This window comes from Vanellus vanellus (assembly GCF_965231255.1).
Source record: "Vanellus vanellus genome assembly, chromosome: 7".
Lineage (NCBI taxonomy): Eukaryota > Metazoa > Chordata > Aves > Charadriiformes > Charadriidae > Vanellus > Vanellus vanellus.
The window spans coordinates 7904590-7929642 of NC_138912.1; the positions used below are offsets into that span (position 1 = coordinate 7904590).

Consider the following 25053-nt stretch of genomic DNA (forward strand, 5'->3'; position numbering starts at 1 on the left):
TTACAGAGAAGGGGATCTCCGGCGGGAGGGGACCCCGAGGGCCCGGCTCCCCGCTACCCCCGGGGGGACCCCGGCCTCTCCCCGCCCGGCCCTGGGGCACGACCGCCGGGGGGGTAGGGGAGGTGGTGTCCCTCAGCGGTGGCAGCCGGTGCCCTCCGCGGCGCCTGGCCCGGGTGACCAGCCACGGCGCGGCGGGGAAACGGAGGGGAGGAGAGGAGAGGAGAAGCGGCCGGCGGCGGGGAGGGGGCGAACCCTGCCCTCTGCCCTCTGACCGCCGCGGAGGCCGCCGCCGCCGCTGGCAGCATGGGGAAGGCGGAAGCGGCGGAGCCGGCCCGTCAGGCCGGGCGGCGGCGGCGGCGGCGGCGGTGGTGGTGGTGTGGGGGGAGCGCGGCGAGAGGCTGAGGCAGGCGGGAGGGCAGCGCCGCGGCAGCCCGGACCGACACCGCCGGCAGGAGCGGGTCGGCGGCGAGACACCCCCCCCAGCGCTGCCCGCCGCCCTGAGGCACCGAGCTGCGAGGGACAGAGGGAGGCCGCCGGCGGCGGCGGCGGCGGCCTGCGGGGCACGCGCCGGGCCGGGCCGGGCCGCGCTGAGGGGCCGCGGAACTCCGGGCCGGGCCGGGCCGGGCCGGGCCGGGCGGCGGAGGGGCCCTGCCCGGGGGATGCCCGGGGGGCGGCGGGGAGCCGGGCCGGCGGCAGCGGCGGGCGGGGGGAGGCCGGGGGCAGGAGGGGAGTAGTGTCGGTGCTGCCGGGGGTGGTGGTGGGGGGGGAACCCTGCAGCCCCCAGGCATGGAGCCGCGGGTGGGGCTGCGTGGGGAGGGGGGGACCTGAGGGCTGGTGGGTGCCCGCCGCGGCGAGGAGCGCTGGAGGAAGGAGCTGGCTGAGCCCCCTGACAGGTGTCTCTGCCGTAAGTGCCCTTACGCAGTAACTCGAAGACTCACAGACTTTATGTTTGTTACCACTGCCGCGGTCCTCAAAGATGATGTTAGCAGAGCAAGCCCAGAAGTGGTTCCCAACTCACGTGCAAGTTACGGTCCTTCAAGCCAAAGGTCTGAAGCCAAAAGGTAAAAATGGCAGCAACGACGCATACACCATCATACAGTTGGGCAAGGAGAAGTACTCCACCTCGGTGGCCGAGAAGACCCTGGATCCTGTCTGGAAAGAAGAGGCCTCCTTCGAGCTCCCTGGATTACTCATGCAGGAGAATCCAGAAAAATACATCCTGTACCTGATCGTCATGCACAGGTCGCTGGTGGGGCTGGACAAGTTTTTGGGACAGGTGGCGATAAGTCTGAATGATGTATTTGAGGACAAGCAAAGGAGGAAAACAGAGTAAGTGGTGGTTGTTTTTTTTCATTATAATTTGTATTCCTGGTACACTTGCACTTGGTGGGGGGGAATAGCAGTCTTATTATTAACGTACTTGGAAATGAAATTAGTATGTTTCTTTCTTCTGTGGTGCATTCAAAGCCCCTAATGCATACAGTTATGTCATTGCGGCCTGACCTCTTCCAGAGAGTTTACTGTAATCACAGCGGTCGCCCTGCGCAGGGAAGGACTGTCATTAACATTTTTTGACAAATTCTTATGTGCAACGTTAACTCATTACAGTTTGTTTTTCTAAAGATTTTTCTTCGTTCTGCTCAGGGCCGTATCCCCCCATTCAGCTCCTACCTCAATTTGAACCGTGTACGAGACTCAGACTCTCTCAAAGCCTGGTGTCGTGCCCTTTAAAAATGTTTTCCTTCAGTCGCTGTAACCGAGCGTCTTAAAATATTTAATATTTATGTTTTAGTGGTCAATGAACTGTGACTTAGTGAAGGCTTTTCCACAGCAGTGCAGTGCTTTTCTGATCCTGATTAGTCTTAGGCCGCGATCCTGCAGGCTGCTCTCTACAGCAGGCCTCAACAGAGCAGACTGGAGAGAAATTTCTGCTGTTGTGGTAGTCTCCATCATTACCTACATAAGCCTTTGTCAAATAAAATTGCTATTTGCCAGCAGATTTTGGCACTGGAATGCAAAAAAAAAAAAAAAAAAAATCATGGCCGTTTATTAAGTTTATCAGGCTGAACTGTAAACCTGTCTAACTCTCTGGGTTTTTCAACTAAATTAGTAAGATTGTTTATAATTTCTGGTTAGGACGTGGTTGCACAAAGATGTCTGGTACCAGTGTAATTTATCCTCCAAAGCGTATGGGAATAAACTGCAGGTGTAAGTGTACTGCAGGTGTGCCTGTGACTACGTGATTTGTGTTTGTGTTAGCTATGCTTGTCCCACAGAAGTAGTCCAAGAACAGCACGGAGACCTCCATGCTAGGAGCTGACAAATCTTTCTGCAGTGGTTGAAAAGTTCCTGCCCCAGGTGCCTTTCCTCCTTCAGTATCTCTTCAGTAGAGTAGAAAGGCTCCTGTGATGAAATCTCAGCTGTTAAAATTAAAGTCTGGTATTTCTCCTGTTAGCAATGGTGGATCTATGGTAAGATGCTGAAATTTGCGTCAAAGTGACTAAGAGGCTGGCATCATTTTTCTGTCGCTGACTTTGCTGGGGAGGCGTGAACCTCCAGCAGAGTCCGAGTGGGCAGTTGGAGGTGGAAATCAGTACAGCAACACCAGCCAGGTCTTGTTTATCAGACAACTGTTTCTGTAGAAGTCATCTCAAAACCATGTCCTGCTTATGGGCAGTGGTTGAGGTTGAAGGAGCACCAAAGACAAGTCAGAGATGTCTCTGCCCTGGTGGTTGGGGTTTTTTTTTGTAAACTATAAATTTTTAGCAAAACAGTATGTTCACTAAACATATAATAGGAAAAAACACGTCAGTGCAGAAACTCTTGTGGGTTCATGGTCTGAAGTGTTATACTTTTTAATTGCTTATCTTTTTAAGGACAAACCAGTTATCTTGATGCAATACATGGTAATGCCTGTAGCCTTAGGGTTCTAATTTCTATTTACACTTGTTTCAAGAAGTTTCTTCAGACATGCCTCTTAAATATTCTTTAATCATCAGTTGTAATTATCTTGCAAGTCATAGGCAGCTGCTTTGGTTTAAACACCTAGCTGCTCTACAGAAAAACAGGTGAATTAATCAAGTAGAAACACTACTAATAGTGAAAACTTTCTAAGTCTGGGTAGAAATATGTATTCAGAAACCAGAGGAAAATGTGTAAATTATTCATGTATTACTGTGCGTAACAAAACCTCTTTTTGCTTTGGGGAGCCATATGCTTTTGCACCAATTTTAGCAAAAGTAGTATTGGCGTCTTACAAAATTATTGCAAAAAAGTAGTAAGTGGGGTAATTAACATAGTCCTTGCGACAGTTAAATAAACATTCAGATCTCTTTGGTATTTTTATATGAAGTTGTGTTTAGCAGGGTTTCGTAGGTGTGCTTTATTTTTCATTTCTTTCTCTGAAGTGTGAGAGAGGAGCTCACACTATGTAAATGTGCAGCGGTGCTGCTCTAGACCACCGCTGAAATTACCAGTGCTCCCTGAGAAAGCTGTGCTCCGCCTGCAAGCTGTACTGCGGAAGACAGGGGCCTATAGGGAAATTTTTACAAACAGCCTAAATCCTATTTTCAGAAGTTACTTGAGCATTTAAGATTGCGGATCTTATTAAAAGTTGGTGGCTGTTAGGCTTCTAGAGCCGAACAGCCGCACTTGTAAAAGTCTTATGTACATGTAAAAGTGCAGATAGGCAGTTAGTGGGATTTTTGGCAGCATGTGCTCACTTAATGCCAATTTAAAATTCTTACGAGATAGGAGCCACTGAAAGTCCGGTTTTCCTGTCTGCGTCTTTAGGTGTTTAGAAACCTAGGAAATGCCCTATTTGAAACTCACTTCTGAAAAAATTCAGAGTCCTTAACTTTTCAAAAACATCTAAACACTGGTCAGGGTTGTCTGCTTGCATGCCTTCGTGGAATGCATGTGTGTTGATGCTGACTCCTTTAAGCATTAGTTGGAGATGTGGATGCAATATTTGTACGTGTATGTGGGAGGAGGGCAAACTTTCAAGAATATATTTGCAAATGTGATCTCAAACAAAACACTCTTTCTTATTCCCCTTTTATTAAATCCTTTTTGATACAAAATATTCCTAGTCCTGTGTTGGCAGTAAACTGAGGGTAATATATTTGGACCCAAAGACCTTCTAGCCGTGACTATGGTGTGGGAACTGAGATACCCAGTGCCTTTCAAGACCAAGTCCAATGTCTTTATTACCAAAGCATTTTGATGGTTGAAAGCTATATTCATTGTTTCAGAAACACTAATCTGTTTTATTAAGCAATGTTTTTACTTTCAAATATGTTCAACAGGCTTGTGGTGTTATTAAATCCAGAGTTATTTTCTCATGTTGATGTAACCTTAACATTTCTTGCTTTGTTTGGGGATGAATGAGATCCAGTTATTTGATGAAGTGTCTATTGGTAATATTTCTACTTTTTAATATATTTAATAGCTTCCTCTTTCCAACACAGCTGTACATATGGTGCTGTAAGAGACAGACTCAAGAGTCACCAGGGTATTGCAAAAAAGATATTTAATATTCTGCACAATGCTGAACCCTGTCAGCAATTCCCTAGTGCTTTTTTAGTAAGGAGGTATGAGAAGTGAAGGCTACCAGCTGATTTTGAATTCCTAGGAAGACTGTGGGGTGTGTGACATTAAGCTTTTTGTATATATATTTTTTTATTTTATATTTTATAATTTGGAATAAATTAATTAAAAAATTCACTGCAGCTTCAGAAATATGTTAGGGAAAAATAATCTTTTTTTCTCTGTAGATTTTTTGGTACTAGTCACACCTTAAAAATACTGTGCAGTAAAGTTTTCAAGCAGAGGCCTCATGATAGGATTTGCACGTCTTGTGTTCTAATAAACTTGATTTCACACAATATTCAATGAAACAAAGGAGTATATTTACTATAATTTGATAGTGAAAGTTTTGTACGTACCATCACGCGATGTCCTTTCTCTTTCTTTCTGAAACCGATGATTTTTTGAATTCTTAAAAGTGAAAATTCCTGGAACAGTTAGATCCAGATGTGGCTCAGATGGTCTCTTACTAGGTCTCTTCCTGAGACCTCAGCCAAAGCGTCTGCCAGATCCTAGTTCACTTTCTTTCTGTATTGGTCCAAAAGCGCCCATTGCACTGTTCTGACTTTGTAAATTTCTGTCTCTGGCATCTCTGATGTAGTTGGAAATGGACAGGCTCTTGTTACTTCTGCTCTTTTCTCCAGAGTTGAAAACTAGGCTCCAGAAGCTGATATTTTCCTGAGGTTTTTTTAACAGTTCAAAAAACTTGGGAGATACTGCTTTATTGGAAGTATATTTAGCATAACTTTTCAGATCTTAGATGTCTGACATGGTTTTATTTTTTGCAGTAAAATCTTGTGTTTTTTTTTTTAATTCTTCGTGAGAAGTACATGACAGTTGCTTCTATCCTGTTGCAGAATAAATATACCTCCTTTGCTCTTGCAATTTAAATGTAAATGATGATCAATGAATGTGTTGTTTTAAAGGATATATACATCTTTGTAATAATTTCAATTCAGTTATAATTCATAGTTACCTTAATACTGCTGATGATCTGACAGTGTGTAACATCAGAACAAATTTTGAATTATCATGGGATAAAAAAATACTCATTTACTGACATGTCTGAATTTACTGAAGTATTTTTCAGTAGTTTTTTTTAATAAATGTACTTAGATATTTTTTTTTCCTGTGTGCTAAGTTAACACAGCAATAGAGGAACAAATTTCCGTTAGCTTTCATCATAATGTTACTTATTTCATCGGTATTTGCTTCATCCTCGCCGTTCTCTTAGTCCACACTATTTATTGTCCATTCCTTTATTAGCTTTCCTGGAGAACTAATTTTATTATACGTTTGGCTGATTTAAGATGCAACACTTGTCTGGAATGTTATAAATTTGAGGGGGGCAGGCGATGGTAGAGTTATTGTTTCTTACAGAAATTTTGTTGGAGGAGACATTTTTATTTGCGACTTAATTCGCCTTCTCTCTGGTTTCTATAATACCTCAACACCCCACCCCCAAATTGCTTCAATGTTGTAAAAAATGCTTATTTTAGCATAATACAGTGAAGGAGTCTTGGCCTTAACTAAGCTGTTACTCCTCTGCTTACATCTATCATATAAAACAGTCAAAAACAGTTTCTCAGCAAACAAACAAACAAAAAGAATTAACGACCGATCATGATCAATACCTCTGTGTTGTAAGCACTTACTCCTTAGGGCTGCTGACCTTCCTGAAAGATACAAAAATTGTGTGATTTCCTCCAAATTAATGTGAATTCCTTCTTGGCAGCCTCCCTCATGGATATGGACAGGTCTCTCCTTCGGCTGCCTCTGCCCTGTCCCCTCTCTCATCTGCAGCAGCATGAGCGAGAGGCAGGCGCTCAAGGAGGTGGCTTCAAATACAACTTGAATTAGGAACAAGCAAACAACTAGTAAATAGATAGTATGTCATGGGCTTAGTGCTTGTTAATGCCTCTTTTAAAATAAATCTACATAACGTAACACTTTATAAATATTATTTGCTAATTTTGAGTCTTAAATTTAGTTTAAACCAGAAAAATGCATTTTAGATTATTTTAGGTGATAAAACTAAATAGGAGTGGAAATGGCAGGCTGTAATAGAAATTATAAAAATGTCGTGATGAAAGTGAGAGAAAACGCTCATTCCACTCTAGTCAAAAGTGGGAAGAGTAGTAACTGAGAAGTTTGTCAAAGGCACAGAAATAATGAGCAGCCTGGTGATCCGTGTGGATTTGTGTTGTTGCTTTCGTGGTACCGCTCAGTAAATGTAATAAAAATGAAGGGAAGTTGGTAGTGAGGAACAGAAGAGAAAGATGGTTATGGGGGACAACAAAAAATTGTGCTCAGTTGTAGCTTTATGGGATTAGAGCTATATTTTCAAATTATCTAGTAATATTTCCAGCATTTACATTTTGACAACAAATGCAAGCACATCCTCTGAATAAGTCATAATTCTGAGTCAGAGACTGAGTGCCATCTGGATTGAAATACTTCTCCATTTTCTGTGCATACACACATGCTTATACACACACTCAACTGAAATAACTGGCCTTAATTCGCATTCTTGCAGTTATTTTGTTTCTAAAATAAAAGTTTTCACACTTAGTTTTTAGCCAAAATAATAAGTAAACTAAGACCACTTTAATTACTTTGATTCCAGTTGATGTTAGCTAATCCCTTAGTAGGGGTGTTGTGATATGTGTCAGTTCCCATATGTTTTGTGGTGTTACGATGTCACTCCGTAATATTTATTTTTAAACTCTACTTGTATATCTCATTTCAGTTGGCTTCCAGAAAGTAATAGTATTCATCTTTGTGAATGTCATCACTTATTTTAATAAATAATCTGTTTTCTTCTTCATTTCCCCTCATACTCGATGTAGTCTGTGCTCAGCCCCTTGACTTCATTTTCTTACTGACTTTTGGGGCAGTCTTTTGGTATGGTATCTGAGTGATTTATCACAAAACATATTTCTGCATTTTTCAAAGTGCATTTGCTGCTAATGAAAATGTTAGACAGTGCTCGGCTTTGGATGTTGCTTTTTGTCCATTAGCTGTGGATATTTATGTTAGTGGGATTTTGTGAAGCGAGTTTCTTCAGTGTATCTAGCTTGAATGTAGTAATCTAAATGAAGAAGTATTTCTTTCCTGTGACAGCTGATGGACATGTTCCATCATTGGGATTTTGATGGTGTTTTATGAGAGTAGTTTTAGAAGTACCAGCTGGTGGAGAAAATTCTCCTCATCGTTGTGTAGCAGATTAAAGTTGCTTAACAGATCAGGATGCTGATTTTACCTGTAAAATCAAGGTTAGAAGCCTTGTGGGTGCTGCGATTGTATTGCTTTTTGCAGAATTCTTTCAGTAATCTGTGGATTGAAATTAAGATTTCACAAAAAACTTTGGGTGCAATCTAATGATTTCAGCAAAGGTAAATTAGATCAGGTCAATAGATGTTTACTGGTAGAGTGAAGGCAGAATGGTGTATTTGAGAAGCAGCAAAATGAGTGGGAAAATTCCTTTTGTCGTTTCCATCTTTGGCACAGATCAAAAGATGGAATCAGAAGGTCATCTGTCATGCACAGGTTGAATGTGCTGGCTAATTCCTGTTGAAATTAGTAGAAAGTATCCCAGTGTTTTTGGAGGCTGTTAAAGTATATAATTAAAATGTAATTAAAATTACATATTGGTTTTTCTTACCTGTAATGTTGTTATCTTTCTTACCCATACTGTCAACCTATCCTGCTCATTGTTCCGTGGTGAATAGGTTGACTGATGCTTCTTCAAAGAAGAGAGAAGGCTAAGACTTGGAACTGTCAAATTCTGTGGCAAATTTGAGGGATAAGACACCACAACATCAGTCTCCTATTAGAAGACAAACAAGATACTGGTTTCAAAATATTTGTTGAATGCAGAATGAAGAGTGCAACTTGCTCATTAATAGTAACATTTTAGTTTTCTCCTTCAACCTTCCTGTCTACCTTTTCTTAGGTAAAGGGGTCAGTACTGCTGAGACTATGGAAATCACTTCAATAGTATGCAGAAGATGATTACTGTCTTTCATAGAAATAAGGGAGTTTGCTTTTTCCATGCCTAACTATAGGTATGGCCCAAAATGAGTGATTTTGTCATAGTTAGAAAATAGCCATGTTTCTTCAGGTAGGGTTTAAGTTTTTCAGAGCTGACTGGGCAGCAGGATTTTTCAGTCTTGAATGTTGATCTTCTCTTTGTGTTCCAAAAAAATTTTCAGCATATAGAGTGGCAATTTATATAATACTTACAAAATAAAAATAATCAGAAACCTGTGCAAGACAGGCGAAGCCCATTAGCGCACTCAAAAACAGATGAGAAAAAGAAGCAAGGGTTGTCCTGATGGAAACCATAGGGGAAAAGTCAAAATTAGAGGGTGTATGGAGGACGTTGTCCTACAGAACATTTGAAGGTGAGAGCAAGAAGTATGAATGTGATTCAGAAAGCAATAGGGCTTCCTTTGAAGTTGGGAAAATTTGCCAGACTTTGTACAAGGTCTGTTTAAATAAAGACTGTCTGCAAGACTGGATGTAATATTTGGTTATTAAATAAAAGGGCATCTGCTCTCATAAAAGCCACCCTGTTTTGTTCGTGTATGTTATTGGCTATTTTCCTACTTTGTGCAGGCTTTCTATAGAATAAGCTTATGGCAGCCTGACAAATGGAGCATTTATTGTGGCTAAAAGTACTGTAAACAAAACCAAAATAGCAAGTTTTATTGGCTTTTATAATGCATTACAATTTTTTAAATTGGCAGTGGTATAGTGGAATTTAGTATTTTAGGACCAAATGTTGTTATCTGAAAACAGTGGACTTCATTTTCCAATTCTTTTTTCTATTATGTGCAGCACTTTTTTTTTTTGTTTGTTGCTCACGCCCATGTGTTGTAGAAACAGATTCTAATAAGAAACATTTACAGACTTAGTTGTTCATTCACATGTAGCTCTACACAAATGCATTGCCTGCATTTGTTCTCATCTGTTTAAAAAAGTAATCATTTGCCTTTGAATTTGAAGAAAATCATGATCAGAGTCTGCTTCTCATATTGTCTTGTTATGAGCAGAAGCGTATGGAACCTTCATTATAACTAAAACAAGATAAACTCTCCAAGGTAACAAAGAAACCTTCTTGAAATGCCTATGAAAATTAAATATCTGTGTTTTGTACAAAGATTTGATCCAGCAATCATTATTCAAATAGAAATTCCACTGAAGTCCAGAGGAATTTTGCTGGAGTAAAGAGTTTATGATTAAATTCTGTTGGAATCAGTAGTATTGTTGAACCTGGTCCCAGCAGGTATGAGGTCCAGTCCCTTATGAGGTTGTGTTATCTTCCTGGGGTAAGGAGAGTCTCTATTTTCCCAGCTGAACTTATTTTTAGTGTCAAGTTCTTCAAAGTCTACTTTGAAAAGAAATGTGCAAGCTGCAAAGGCAACATGTTAGTTGTGTGCTGGAATTCTCTCCTGCAGACCTGGTGAATGTCAAAATAGTATGTAGACACGTGCCGTTAGCAGGTGAGTACTGGTAGTGACACAGAGTGATTGTTGATTCACGATAAGAAAATCAATAATTGAGTTAAATTAAGTTTTAAAAGAAAAGGCTTTCTTCCACACAGCAAAAGCTAAAGAATTTATGTTTTTATATTGTTCTAAAAAAAAAAAGTTAGCAAGTGTCATACATTTTGTTAATTCCTAAGTAGAAACATATGAAAATTCAGGAATCTTATCAGAGATCCAGTATTAATGCTTGAGACTTGGGAGGGGAGGGAAAGAGGGAGAAGGGGAGTATGTTTTCTTACAGCGTAGATTGAGCCATTAAGCTTGAATGTCAAAAAGTGAGGTCCTCTCTGCCTGTTAAGCCTCTTAAAAACACTCATAAGCCTTATTTATATTTATACTTATGTTTATGTTTAGTGTCTGTCACAGGAATCATGGTGAGAAATTTCTCAGTTTCAGGGTGCATTTTTGTTTGGGGATTATTTTTTTTTTGCATGGGCAAGATCTGTCTGATGGAGATTTATAAGCAAGAGCCTGTTCGTTATGGCTGTGTATTGTTTTCATTTTTTAAGAGAATATATGAACATATTTTCTTTTAAAGAAGAGTTTTAAAGAAAGCAGGCTATCTTGTCTTCCAGTTTTTTGCAATACTATATCACAAAAAAGGTTTACTCTTGGTTCTGTTGTGTGTGTTTTCTGTAACAACTCTGTAGATGAATTAAAGAGTTTCTGGAATCAGTTACCAAGAAGTGAAACGTTATTAAGTAAAAGGAAAAATGATCCATCTTCGTCAGACACATAACATATTTCAGGATTGCTCTTTCATTTAAAATACATAAATGAAGTTACCTCACAACAGAAGAAAAACTTTCTTCCTAAAGGTTTAATTGTCCTTCCACCAGTTTGAACTTCTGGATCTGGTCTGGATTCATGTTGTCCAGTGCCAGGACACAGAAGGTCTGATATTTCTTAATTATTCTGATTTAATGTGGGATAGAAAACTTTTTGGACACTGCAAAGCAACCAAAAAAAGTCATAATGCTCCTTATCCTTTTGTTATTTCTTTGGTGGGTCTCTTTTAGAAGTATTTTCTCAACTCAAAAAATAGTACCTCTGCCTGAAAATTTTATTTCAGCTGTCACCTTTAAAAATATTTATGAAATCTGAAAGGAAATTGAGGGTTATTTTTCTCCTTTCCTGACCTTGTTTTCTATATTTGGCAGTATTGCAGAATGTATATATAACTGCATGATCAATTTTACATCTGTGCTGATAGGCAGTTTCGTTTCTTGGTCTCCAGTTCGAAAGTTCCTTCATCGTGACAATGCGCTGTTGCATTAGCGTGCCTGCATGCGTTTCTCCTGACTGTGGGTTTACAGCACTTCTGTGGAGCTGGCGGATCTGAAATATGCCCTTGTGCCCTTTTTGAAGTAGGAAGAAACTATTGATGATGGGTGTGGGGAAGGGATTGTCTGTCAGTCATTCATTTAGGTGAAGGAATATTGAGCCATAATTCTGCAGATGCTTCCAAGGGACAGTGGAGCACAGTAGGGAATGAATAAGACGCTTGGATGATAAAGCCTTTATTGAACCTGGCAAAGAAGCACACTTGGCTTTTTGAAACAGATTATCACACCTTTGATCTCTTTTCAAGGAGTGTTTATGTCATGGTTCCAGAGCCTGTGGAAATATTTCTGAAGTTAATCCTACTGGTGACCTGCAAAAGAAGGGGTGGCTGTTAGATAGTCCTACACACTCCCTGTTCTCCCACCAATGCTTGTGGAGTTACCATCAAAGTTAGTAGGGGTTGCAGTTGCAGAACAAAATGCTGGTTGACTATGCAGGGGTCTCAGATATTTATTTCTTCACTAGTGCAGTTGACATAAATCTTAATCAGTGTTTAGAAGGAAGGGACAGAGGGGAAAAACATTTGCTAACATATAAACCTGAGCAAAATCAAAGGAGAAAAGGTTACTAGCTGAAATATTTGCCGCATAGTATATATTCAGGTAATTTATGTCACTGCTAAATAAAGGCCACTTGAAAAATATCAAGTGTTCTTTTAAAAAGCAAATAAAATGTGTTTGTATTTATAATTAACATTTAGATACAAATTCTCCTTCAGAAGTAGATGTGAACCCATTAGCTTTGATGAAGTTTAGTAAGCTTCCACTGAGTTGGTTTTGGTTCTCGAAACCAGTGATCATTGCAAAGACCTTTGTGATTGCTTAGTCATTAAGTTTTCTCTTCAAAAACAAATGTAGACAAAAAAGTTTTTCAGTACCAGGAATGTTTTAATTTTTGGTGTGGAATTTGGTTTTCATATTTTAAATTATTCTAGCCAGATACATTAACCAACTAAGCAGAATTTAATGACTAGCCTCCAGAAAACACAATTTAACTTGCTGTTTTTCTTCTTTAAGGTGGTTTCACCTAGAGTCCAGACAAGGGAAGAGAACAAAAGACAGAGGAGAAATAAAGGTCAATATTCAGTTCATGAGGAATAACATGACAGCAAGTATGTTTGATTTGTCAATGAAGGACAAAACTAAGTCCCCTTTTGCTAAACTAAAAGACAAAATGAAGGGTCGAAAAAATGATGGGACGTTTTCGGATACATCCTCTGCAATCATTCCGAGTACTCACATACCTGATGCAAACGTAGAGGTATGTAGTGGTGAAGTACAAATGAAATCAAAACCAAAAAAACCTTTCCTTTTGGGACCTCAGCGGCTATCCTCAGCTCATTCAATGTCAGATTTAACGGGATCGCATGTCTCCTCAGAAAAAATGAAATCCAGCACAGTTGGCTACTCGCATCTTTTCAGGCGTCAGCTAGAATCATTTGGTTCGGTTGAAGAAGGTGGTAAGTAAAACTCATGACCGTTATAATTACAGTTCACTGCTGTTAGAGCATTCAAAAGTCTGTTTCTTTAGTTTATGGAGCAATTATGAGTCCAAAAAGTTAAGAATTATTACTGGCCTTTTTTTTTTTTTTTTTTTTTTTTACACTTCCATTAGTTGGTGGTAACTCATAACTGCTGTTTCTGAGCATAAGAAATAAATTATATTGGTCATAATTTGTGGTAATTTAGCATTTTTCTTCTTATGTTCTTCTTATGTCCTCATTGGAGAGTATTTTGTAGGGAAGCACTGCATTCTAGAGGGCAAAATAGCGTCTTGTGAAAAATAAAAGTCTGTTTAAAAAGTTGAAAACTATCACCAAAGTTTTAAACTTGATTTATATGAAGAACTGAAAATACTTTGCATTGTTCAAAGTTGTTATGCAGCAATAGACTACTGTTGCTTTCTGGAATGGCATGCTAGTCATAGCTGTCTTCTTTATAGAACTTACTTTTCACACAGGAAACAAAAGTTTGCTGTAGTGTCTATCCATAAAAGTTTCTGAATCACAAAGTTAAGGCCACAGCTGTGCCTTTTTTTTTTAAATGGCTTAGTTACTCAGCAGGGTTTTGAACTGAGACTCAGTTGCAAAGCTTCTAGACCTGAGCTAAAATGGGTTCTCTGCATGTCAGAAACTGTAAGTGTCTCGTTGATAATATACTAATGACGGATTGTTTGCAGGGAGTCTAAAATCTCCACATAGAAGGACATTAAGCGTTGATACTTCTAAAATGAACCAGCTTGACAGCACAGTTGACGAAACTACACTTGAAGCACAAAATGACCCATTTACCAATGTGAGTGCTTCGTTACCCCAAAAATTTGCTACACTGCCAAGACAGAAGAATCCATTTGAAGAAAACCCAGCAACATGGGATCCAAACATAAGTCTGTTTTCCAAAGCAGTCGAAATCAGAAAAGAAATTAAAAAAGAGAAAAAAGAGAAAGTTAGTCTTTTTGAAAGAGTGACTGGAAAAAAAGATAGCAAGAGGTCAGATAAACTTAGCAATGGGGGATCAGACAGTTCTACTGACTTGAAATCACCTAGTGCGTTTGGTGAAACTCATCAGGAGAGTTTTGATTATGATTCGACTAATCCGTTTATGACAAACTACAAGCCTACAAGCATGTTGCCATCTTCAAGGTAGGTTTTTGCTGTATTTCGATCTGATATCTTGACCATGTTATATAAATGAAAATGTGAAGTGTTGAGGAACACAATCTTTGTGCTTTATATACGTTTATATCATTGCTTATCTGTTTCTAAGAAAAAGTTATGAACTTTTTATATAATTTGATCTTTTCTTCATTTTGAAATTACATTTCTATTACTAATATGTACTGTGAATGTTCTTGGGTACTTGGGTTTGTGGAAGACCTTCTTCGTGCTTCAGAATGGGTTCTTCCTGAAAGTTCTGCTTTAACTGAACACTCATTGCTAATTATTACACTGCCCTAAGTCAAGGTTTTAGAGGCAAAAGTTTCAAGTCTAAGCCAAAGATGAAATGGAATAAATTAAAGGATTGAAAAAGTGTGAGTAATGGAAACAAATCCTATGGATTTCACCATTTGGGAAAAAAATGGATTTAGATTCTATACATTAAAGCACAAGAATTGACAGCCTTTCTGTTTCATGCACCCACATGGGCATTTACCACACTTGAATTCCTTTGGCTCACTGAGTTCCTGTGTATTCAAGTCATTGCACAAGGCAGCAGTTTTTGTGTTAAGCAGAGTGACCAGTGCTGATAAGAAACTTTGATTTAAATAATCCATTTTATTCTTTGTTTGTCTATCAACAGTTTACTTGTTTTCCTTAAAACAAACAAACGAACAAAAACTCAAAAATACATCCCACAGTTAGTTTCCTTTCTGGTTTTTGTTTGCTAGTGAGGAAGATACACTGTCTCTTTCTTTATATATATACACACACATACACACACATATATACTGTTCCCGATGGACAAATGTTTAATCAGTTAATTATTTAACTTTTATTCATTTGCATTCTTTTTTTTCTGTATATTAATGCCAGAATTTTTTTTTTTTCAAGGTGATGATTCGTTTCTATTTAATGACTTAAATTTGATAGAGATTAAATTTCAAATTTAAATGCTCCAAACTGGAATTTTAAGGTTGTAAAATAAATCAGTGTTTTAAATGGAAAACATGGTTCTAACAAATGTGCCTTTTCACTGTCTGTTAGTTCCTTAATTAATGACAGAGTAGTATTGTCTTTAAAAAAAGAAAAAAGTAATTTGTTTCTTGTTATGTTGTTCTTTAAGACTTTAGAACAGATCTATCTTACTGTATGCCAGCTCAGTTTTATTTATAGGTGAGAATGCATGCACTCCTGATATGAGCTTATAATAATTTTCTCAACAAAACTAATCATGGATGTGAATTAGATAAATGAACTGAAATGGAACATCTGTAGAAAAGATTTGGTTGCTACAAGCTCATACAAACTTCAATGAATTATCTTCTTAGTGTCTTCTACAAGTCAAGTCGGTTCCTAGTGTCTTAAAAAACATGTTTACAGACAGTGTCCTAGAATATTATTTATGTAATAAAGGATTTCTCTAGATTAGAATAAGGTTAGGATGTAGCTTAGTTTGTCAGAAGTTAAACTTCCATTTAAATAAGCTCCTTTAAAGAGAAGTAATTTAAATAACAATTAAAATTTCATAGCATTTAATTTTTTTTTAAATGAAAAAATGTATTCAAGCAGATGCTAGATATAAGTAGTGAAATCTTTTGAAGTTCTTGAATGCAGCAGATCTTGATAAATATAAATCTTTAACGGTAATCATGATGGACTTTTTTTTTTTCTTTATTTTGTAATTAAAAAGCTCATCACAGTGCCCATTCAGAAGGACTCTAGTCATTTGTTCCTCCTCTTTGTATGAGTCTCTTTTACTAGTTCTTGACTTTTATGTAAACATAAACTTTTGATAAGACAAATAGATATTCTGTTATTTTCAAAAAACAAAAAATAGTAAACACTGACCTTTTTCTATAAGACAGCTATTATGAAATAATATCTAGCATGCAATAATTTAAGTTAGAAGCTCTTAATTTTTATATGCTGCAGTATTATGTTCTGTGAGAATCTTTTAGAATAAGTTCACTTTCTTTCAAATGTATCTTGTACAATTATCTTCTTTTGAAGTAGAAACTAATACAAAATGTGCATGTTTAATGAGTTTACAGTTTAAGTTTACCTTTTATCTGGAGGATTTGTTGAATAGAAGCCATTTTAAAATTTTCGAACTAATAATACTGTGAAGAAAGAATTGTATATGTCTGTGGGGACAAAACAAATGAGGCTGAGTAACAGATTCAGTATGCAGAAGGCATACACAGGGAATTTAGCCTTTGAGGTGCTTTTTATTTGCTCAAGATGCTATTAACCAGGCAGTATCTTTTTATTAAGTTGTGTCCAAAATGAGTGTTCTGGTGTGGATGAGGAGTTTGCTTTGCACATGGATCTCCCAGTTAACCCCACTTAGCTAAGCCTTTGTTTGAGTGATGGAACGGTCCCTGGGCAGGTGAACTGGGTTCCTGCCTGATGAAACTCAACTGAAAAATGAATTCTAGGAGCACACTGTAGCCACAAAAGGGCATCCAGTCCGTGGGACGAGGCTGGAGATAGTGGAAGAAAAAAAACCACCCTCAAAAAAATGACTGTGAAGGTCAGGTTCTTAGCACCGATGAACCTATGCCTGTAAAGTTGGTGGGAGTCTTTTCAGTGACTTTGGGTCAGGCTCAAGTCCATCCTAATTAATGGAGTTTGGTAATGTTGACTAAGCAACAATGATGTGCAGGACAGCAGCTCCTAACAACCTCACTTAACTGCTGGCTAGGTGAGTTGGAGAACAGAGTTGCTGAATAGCCCTTCATCCAACCAGTCATTAAGTGCTAGCTGGCTATATGGGTACTGTGCCACTAATTACTCTTACGTACTAATTAAAAGAATGAAGATAAATACATCTTCCATGCTTTTCTTAGGTGCTGATACAGAAAAAGTGGAAGTGGTTTAGCAACAGTTATGGGATATTTTTTTTTTCCTAGAAGCAAGAAGTATCCCAGGATTATTTGAAAATTATTATTTATTTTTATTACTATGACTTATTATTATTCCAAGAAGGTTTAAGAACTATTTTGGAAAAGCAAAACACAAAACCTGCCTGGTTTGTGTATAATACTACTTGTCAGGAAATCACAAAATATGGACCCTAATTTCTCTTAATCTCTGCTCTGGCAAAGGCTTGTTCTGTGGCTTTGGCTAAATCACCCAGTCTCCCTGCTCCTGATCTGTAAAATGAGGATGATATTTTGTTACCTCTTACAAATGCTGAATGGATAAATTAGTATTTTTTAAGGGTTTTATAGATATGGTAAAACAGTATTACATAAGTGCTAAGATTGGGGGTTTTTATTGTCTGGTGTAGGTGTAATATAGATATTTATGAGCTGATTTCTTGACTATTTAAAAATGCTGCAGTCTCATAGTGAAACAAGAAACGCTGTTTTTGCAAATATTACAAAGTCTGTTAGTTCCAGAGGATTTATATCATACAGCCAATGAAAAATTTTTAAGCACACAATATGTCTAGTATTTTTAGCCAGCATTTACCAATAATACTTTTGCCTCCGTACTTATTATTCCACTCCTTTGAAACTTTTACCTAATATTCTTGTAAGTTGCACTCATTCTTACAATTACTGCTATTGTCCTGGCTCTCAAGAGGTTAACATGCAGTCAGGAGCCACGTGGATTTTGTATTGAACACAGTTAAAGAAATTGAGGATACTCCTGGAAAACAAAGATTGTTTTGTGCCATGACCAAGCCTCGCGCATTGTTTCTCTGAAAGTGTTTGAGTTTGGGAAAATACACTACAGTAGGCTAATAAACTGATGTGAAAATTTCTCAATTTACACCACTTGACAAGTGCTAAAAGAAAAGCATCTTTAATTTTAATGTGTTATTAGGACCTTTTTAGAGAGATTGTACAAGTTATTAACAAGGTCCTCTGAGACAGGAGACGGGTAATTAACAAGACCTACAGAAAGAGAGTTTAGGTAATTAACAAGATCTTAGGCACTGGACACAGGGAAACAAATAGTCCAATATTTAAAGCTGACAGGTTGTTACTAGTCAGATCAAATTCCATATCTGGGAAACTGAACTGATAGGCATTTGGGAGCTTTCTCAGAAATATTATATATAAAATATATATATACATACACACAATATAAGTGTGTGTCTGTATATACATATACATATATTGAGAGATGCATTAAAAAAATCCTTTCCGAGTAGCACTTCCACGACCTAAGTATCGTTAAACTTAGAGAAGATAAAGCTTATGCCTACATACTAGTTACACTTCAACTCAAGTTCTTGCAATAAATAGGTTATACTCTAAGCAACGTGGAAGATGGAATAGTGGAGGAGAAAGAAATATGTATCTTACTAGGATTCACTGTAACAATTATGAATAATGCTCATATTTATAACAGTAGTAATTAGTCAGTTGGAATATAAAATACAGAAATATTATTTATTTTCTGTGTTCTTTTACTGCTTCAGCCTTTTCTAAAAAGCGCAACTTGAAAAAACCCAGCCAGCCCAACCCTTAAACTCATCTCTTTTGCATCTTTTTGCTTTGTCTCATTTCCAAGTGTGGTTATTTTCTTCAGCCTCTCTCCCTATACTGTCGTCACATGTAGGCATTAGAGCTGCCTCCCTCTCCACTGTTGCCTGTTCCAAACAAATCACTATCTGCAGTTTCATTTTTCCCGATGGATGCGATGTTTGAAATAAGCAATGTCTCTGCATTTTGATATGTCCATTACTAGATTCGGGAAAAAAAACAAGTGAGGTGCCATGAAAATATGAGGCTCTCGATAACCGCGATGTGTTTGGATCATATTAAATTGTTAAGTCTAAAAAAAGCTGATGTCTTTTACATTTCAGAAAATATTAAAATTTTGTATGTGTGATGGTCAGCTAGTTAGAGAAGCTCTTGCAAAATTGTGGTGTTACTCTGAATTTCTAGGTTACTGCTTGTCAGTGGAGCTAAGTCAGTAGAGCATGTGCCTGGCTCTAGTCAGATGCAGTTGTGAAGTAAAACCTGTTAGCTTAAACCACAGTGCAGATAAGCTATTAATGCAATAACTTCAACATCATCAAAGATAAATGACTATTAAATGGTTTCTGTCCCGCCTGTTACATATGATGTGCTATAGGCATACTTACTGGCCACAGCTCCATTGAAATGAACCCCAGAAGTTGCCCGGTCAGAGCAAAGGGTTGTTGTAATGGCTCTGGATTTCTTTACCAAGTAGGTCATCCTTTTCCAGTATACAATGCAACTCACTTTTTTTAATTTTTGTATGCCTTGTTCAGAAATGTTGATCTCTAACAAGTTTATTACTGTGATTGCTTGAGTAATAAAGTTTGTTCTGACATTTTAACATAGATTTCTCTGTTAGTCAAAAAATGACATGAGGTGAACTATGCTATTTATAGAATTTTGTTTCCTCTGTCAGTGTTAGTATGTCTTATTTTAAGAACAATGTACTTCTGCATTGCTTTTCTTGAAATGAAAGGATTTTTTTCAGTTCTCTACTGAAATTTGACTAGCTTTATTTCTAGTCAAATGCGATTATCTATATTCTAGGTAGAATATTGACAGTCTATGGCACTGCATTAATTATATTGTAGACTGTTAATTTTTGTTAATTCAGTGTGGTAAAGCTGTCGGTTGAACATTCTTTCAAGAAAACAAATAAGTTGCAGGTATGCGAGCAGTAAGGGGAAACTACAAAACAAGCAGAAGTCATGCAAAGATTCTTAGTCTGTCCTGCCAGGGCTGTTGTCATCCGATTTAGAAAGATGAGAGAGTAATGAAATCTTTCACAAAGCTACTACAAAGCAACAGTCACACTATTAGGGATATTACTAGGATGGTTTGGAGCAATTAATTCCTAGAGAGAGATTGTAGAAACACTTAGTGTTAATTTTGACTTTTGCCAACTCTTCACCGGCAATCACTTCCTCCTAATTAGTTGTATCTCTTAGGAAGACTGGTTTAGAAGTTGATCCTGCTGGCTGAACAACAAGATTTTTTCCAAGATTGTCTGTTGGTGCACATTAGGGCATGTGAAAACTTTTTTTGCATGGATGCACGAGGCATATCATCTGTCCCAAGGGGGAATCCACTGCCTGTTCTATTTGCTTAAAAAAAAATTAAATAGTTATATCCAGTTTCTTTGTTAATAAATGCAGAAGCTATATCAAATTGATGACCTTTTTTTTCCCCTGTTTCATTATAAGAACTAAGAATTAATGCTATTTTTTTAAGCATTCAAAAATGGTTCTGGAAGGTTCAATACACAATTTTACTTTAGGGTTGGTTGATATTTTTGTTTGACTTATAGATCTCTAATGGTAGGGTCTTCTAGTGGCAGTGCTGGCACAACTTTTATACTAAAAGTTCTTCAGTGGTTACTTGAGAATAAAACTTCATTAGTTTTTTAGCCATAGCACAACTGCCTAGTAAAAGGAACAATATTTAAATGCTTAAGAATCTTAACTTTTTATGTAAAACTGTTGTTTTTTCTAGAAACTTAAGTTAAAATTCAGTTGAGTACCCTGTGTGAGATCACTTTTGATTTTAGAATGTCTTTTAAGTCATGAGTAATAAATTAGTTTGCACAAGTAATGTGTCCAGCAGTGTGCAAGTTCAAGTGTCGTTGTTTTAAGATACTTCTGTTTTTGGCAGGAGAAGGCTAGCATTCAGGTAGAGCTCGTGAATGCAGCCCTGTATGCCTCCACTTCCCTTGGTCTGTCCCCAGCAGTATCAGACACCTGAGAATTGCTCAACAGCCTGTTGTGGATCCATATTCATGTCTGTTTTCAAAATGAAGGTGTTTATGCATAAAGCCAAATTTTTGTTAAATTTTTCAAGTTGTTTTAACTGAAGGTTTCTGTGCTTCTATATAGTTGCATTGCTGTGTTTCTACTGCACTAAATCTGAGATATACGTGAGCTACAAGAAAAAAGGCTACTTCCTTGAAGTGCATATTGTTCAGGACCATTATCAAGGACTATATTCTGAAACTGTAACTTCTTTGTCTCAGGGAACCTTCTGCCGTCTTTAAAGGGCTCTACAGAGTGCAGCAGTATACTCGTGAACAGACCATTTCCAAAGTAGTCTATATAAAGAATATGTAGCTTGAGAACAAATGATTTGCAAAAAATGCGCGTCTCGCATTCAAAGTTCAGGGGGTTTGGTCCAGTTTCTTAACTCTTGGCATGAGACTTTATAGTAAATTAAGAAATGGAGTAATATCAACAAAACCTTATATTCTTTTTGTGTCCTCCTGTGGTTACACAAACTCCAGAAGACCTTGGAGCATGGCTTGACAGCAGGACAATTTATATAGTGAAGTGTCTTAAGTGATGTTCCCCAGAATCTGATTGGGAAATAAATGGTAATATGCTTATTCCATACTTGCTTAGCTGCCAGACATGACAGTCATTCCTTCTCAGAGTATAAAATGATGTCTGCATTGCCAGGCACAGCAGGCTAATAATGTTCTATGGAAAGCTAAGTTTCTGAATTTCATTAGCTGTATCTGATTTTATTCATTTCTTTTGTGTTTCGAGTACATTGGTAATAACTTAAATTACATCTTAATATTTCAAGGTTTTGATATGTGTTGTGAGAATCCAAAGAAAAATGCATAAGCAATGTAATAAGAATCAGTCCAAAGACTGAAAAGTAGGAACAGGAATATTTCAACTCTAATGGAAAAGGAACACGGTAGAGCTTTGCTAATTACCTGTACACAAACCTTCCATATTAAAGGAAGAAACCTGAAAGCTCACAGTGAGCTTACTGGTATAACGGATATTTTACAGGATGTCAAGTTAGCGTAGAAGATTTCAGTAGTTTGAATAGTAATGATTAATGTAAATGTCCTAGTTTTAATTTCTCATAGTATACAGTACAATGATCATATAACTAATATGAATAGCAAAAGATAAGTAAAAAGCTTTTGCTGCTTAAGAAAATATGCTTTCTATACAGCATAATGTAAGAGTCTCATTCCCATTCATTATGTTGTCAGAGTAAATGGTTCAGGCACTAAAATGTTTAAATCAGTTGTAGGAAAGATTTTTTTAAACATTGTTTTAATCTCTAGACATTTAGAAGCTAAATATTTAAGCAGCCACTAGACCTAACGTTTTAATTTTTAACTACCATTAAACTTAAAAAGACAAAATTACAAGCTCCAGTCATAAACTTGAGCTTGTGGTACATCCTGAACTCAACTCCACTGTACTGAAGCTTCTATACAAACTGGAAATAATCAGCATGCAGTGTAAGTACTTAACTACCTCATAAAAAGTAGGTATTACAGGAGAAAAAGCGAGTTCCGTGTAGTTCTAATGAAATGTATTTAAATAGGGAAAATAACAAGGAAGTGTAAAATAATATGCTTGCTATGATTATGAAATAGTAATCCAAAACACTCTACAGAATCAGCATTATAGTATGTCTGTCTCCATTATTAGCTTATACTATTTTTATCTCTCATCACTTTTCTCCTCCCAGCAACAAGGTGATAGGAAAGGGTTCTCATCTCAGATGAGCTAAAATTGAAATCCAAGCTCATAAAACCCCAGAAATTCAAACAAACTTTACTGTTTAGTAAAAATGTACATGTAAAGAAAAAGCTATATCCCAAGCAATAAAATAATGGATGTGATTTCATCTGGTAAAAATATCTGATATAAAGTAGCTGTTAAGGGAACTCGTTGAAGTCCCAGACAAGTGAAATGGGCAACACGACTAATTGCTGAGATAGACTGAAGGAGTCTATTCTGCCTATAGTGGAGTGGGGGCGATGTAGAAGTTGGGTGGCTTGATCGGTCAGTCACCTGCATGATCCTGCTGCAGCTGATTTTGAATCTGTGCTGGTGCAATTTACCTCCCTTTTACTAGTTTCTACCTTTCTTGAAGGTGATCGAAGTGAATGGAAGTTTATTAGTGGTAAGAGACAAACTGATAAAAATTATTATGGGACGAGGGACATCACCTTGAAGCACATGAGACTCCAAAGTGATGGAGGGGGGTGCTTCTGGTCCCGTCTGGATAAGTGGAAGAGGGAGAAAATTACTTGATTCCTTGAGATGATGAAGAACACAGGAGGAAGAAGGTAGATGAGCTCTTTTCAGCGAGCAGAAAGAGGAGTAGACGAGCCAGTTTGTGTCGGTTGGAAGGTATGTCCAGTAAGAAGGCGTTAGACATAACACCTGGGAGTTAGACACAGTGTTAATGACAATGAGCCAGAGAAACCCAGATTGACTTTAGTTCTCAGAGTGAGTTGGCAGAAAGTCCATTTGTTAGAAAATAACCATCTTTTTACTTGTAAACTGCGCAAATTTATTTTGGGCATAATTGAGAAACAATAATTATAGAATCCCACAATGCCAATTTTTTTTTTTTTTTTCAATCACAGTTCACAGGAAACTGTACTCAAAACAAAGCTAAAAGAACTCTTTTTTCCCAAGCTGTGGACATAGGTTTTGCCTCCTACCATAGCAAAAGTTCCCTGCCAATTTATCAAACCCTGGGGAAAAAATAGAGATGGGACTATAACAAGCATCATCATGGTGAACTGTGATTGTAACACAGCAAAAAAAAAGACATTATTTTTTATAATTGCTTAGCTCAATGATTCAGAATGCTCTTAGGAAGTCAAGAAGATGGGGGCTTGAAGGAGTCTTATGGTGGTCATACAGTGTGTGGGCTGTGGTCCTAGAGGTGTGTTTTCTGTAAGCTATTGCCAGTAATCAAGTGAGACGATAACTTTAGGGGTGTATAATTGTGATGAAATTTAAATTAAAAAATAAACGCGCTCGTGAATTTCAATACACCAAACATGCAGCTCCCCCCAACTGTATGCATTCATAATTTTACAGCGTTTTCTTTCGTGGTATTACTTGGTCCTGGGACAGTGAATTATGTGTGCGGCGGTGAGAGCCTGCCTGCGTCTGCTCACGCTCACCTCAGCTGGAAGCGCTGGCAGGAAACCCTGCGGGGCTCAGCGAGGCCGCGGAGCTCCCACCTTACTTAGTAGACAATCTGGTTTAAAAAATGTTATATGCATTCTCAGCACCTGTTTCTTCCTCGAGAAGCAGTATATTTTCCATATATCTCTTTAAAATATGAGTAAGAGTATTCATGGGGTTTGGGGTTTTATTGGGGAATATTCTGTTTAATAGTTTTTCATTTTTTGCAAGCGTATTCAAATTGCTTCATGTGAAATACGCAGATGTTCTCTTTTGTAATTGCAGTTACAATGTCCGCAACATTACAGAAATGATTGCAGGTTTTTTAACTAACAACAAAAAAAAAAAATTAGTTCGTATTGCCTGTGATTTATATTTCTAATTTTCAAACGTAACTTTTTGTAGTCAGAATTGCTGCTTTTCTTTTAAGCTGCTGCTATGAAAAAGAGGCCCAGAACTTATTTCACAGAAACTATGAAGTCATTCAAGGCAATGAAAGATCTTGCTTTTTTAACCTTTCAGAAAGTCACTCAGTTGAGCAGTCAGGCCGTATTATTCTATATCTTGTCTAACATGAGGAAACAGTCCCAAAAGAAAGATATCCCAAATTAACGCCACACTTCGTTAAATAGAGACATTCTTGGTTTTCACCAAGCTAATTCGATCCAGTTCAGTTAACTCATTTTTTTTGTACTCGGATCACAAAAGGCAGCCATGAATGAAGCAAGTTCATCATGTGTTTGACACATCAGTGTGAAACTAAAAGGCAGGCTGGGAGGGAGGGTTCCTGCCTTTAGCTTTTAGACAATACCCGATGAAAGAGGCCCCTCATTCAAAACTGGTCTCCAGCAAACTAGGCAGACTGCTGCGGATCACTGTTACAAACAGGTATAATGGGAATTAGCCAGAACTTTGATTTGTCAGACACCTCTTGATTTCTAGTTGTGTCTGTTCGCGTAATCCAATCTTTATCTAATATC

General features: G+C 37.9%; 1 protein-coding gene across 1 annotated transcript in view; it reads left to right on the top strand.

Annotated features, from left to right (window-relative positions):
- The first annotated feature begins 843 nt into the window (after window positions 1-843).
- Window positions 844-25053, top strand: part of RAB11FIP2 (RAB11 family interacting protein 2) — a 29857-nt gene continuing 5647 nt past the window's right edge. Inside the window, exons 1-3 of the mRNA XM_082486230.1 lie at window positions 844-1329; window positions 12500-12942; window positions 13662-14124. Of these exons, the coding sequence (XP_082342356.1) occupies window positions 977-1329; window positions 12500-12942; window positions 13662-14124 (1259 nt within the window). The 5' untranslated portion in view covers window positions 844-976. The remainder of the gene's footprint in view (window positions 1330-12499; window positions 12943-13661; window positions 14125-25053) is intronic.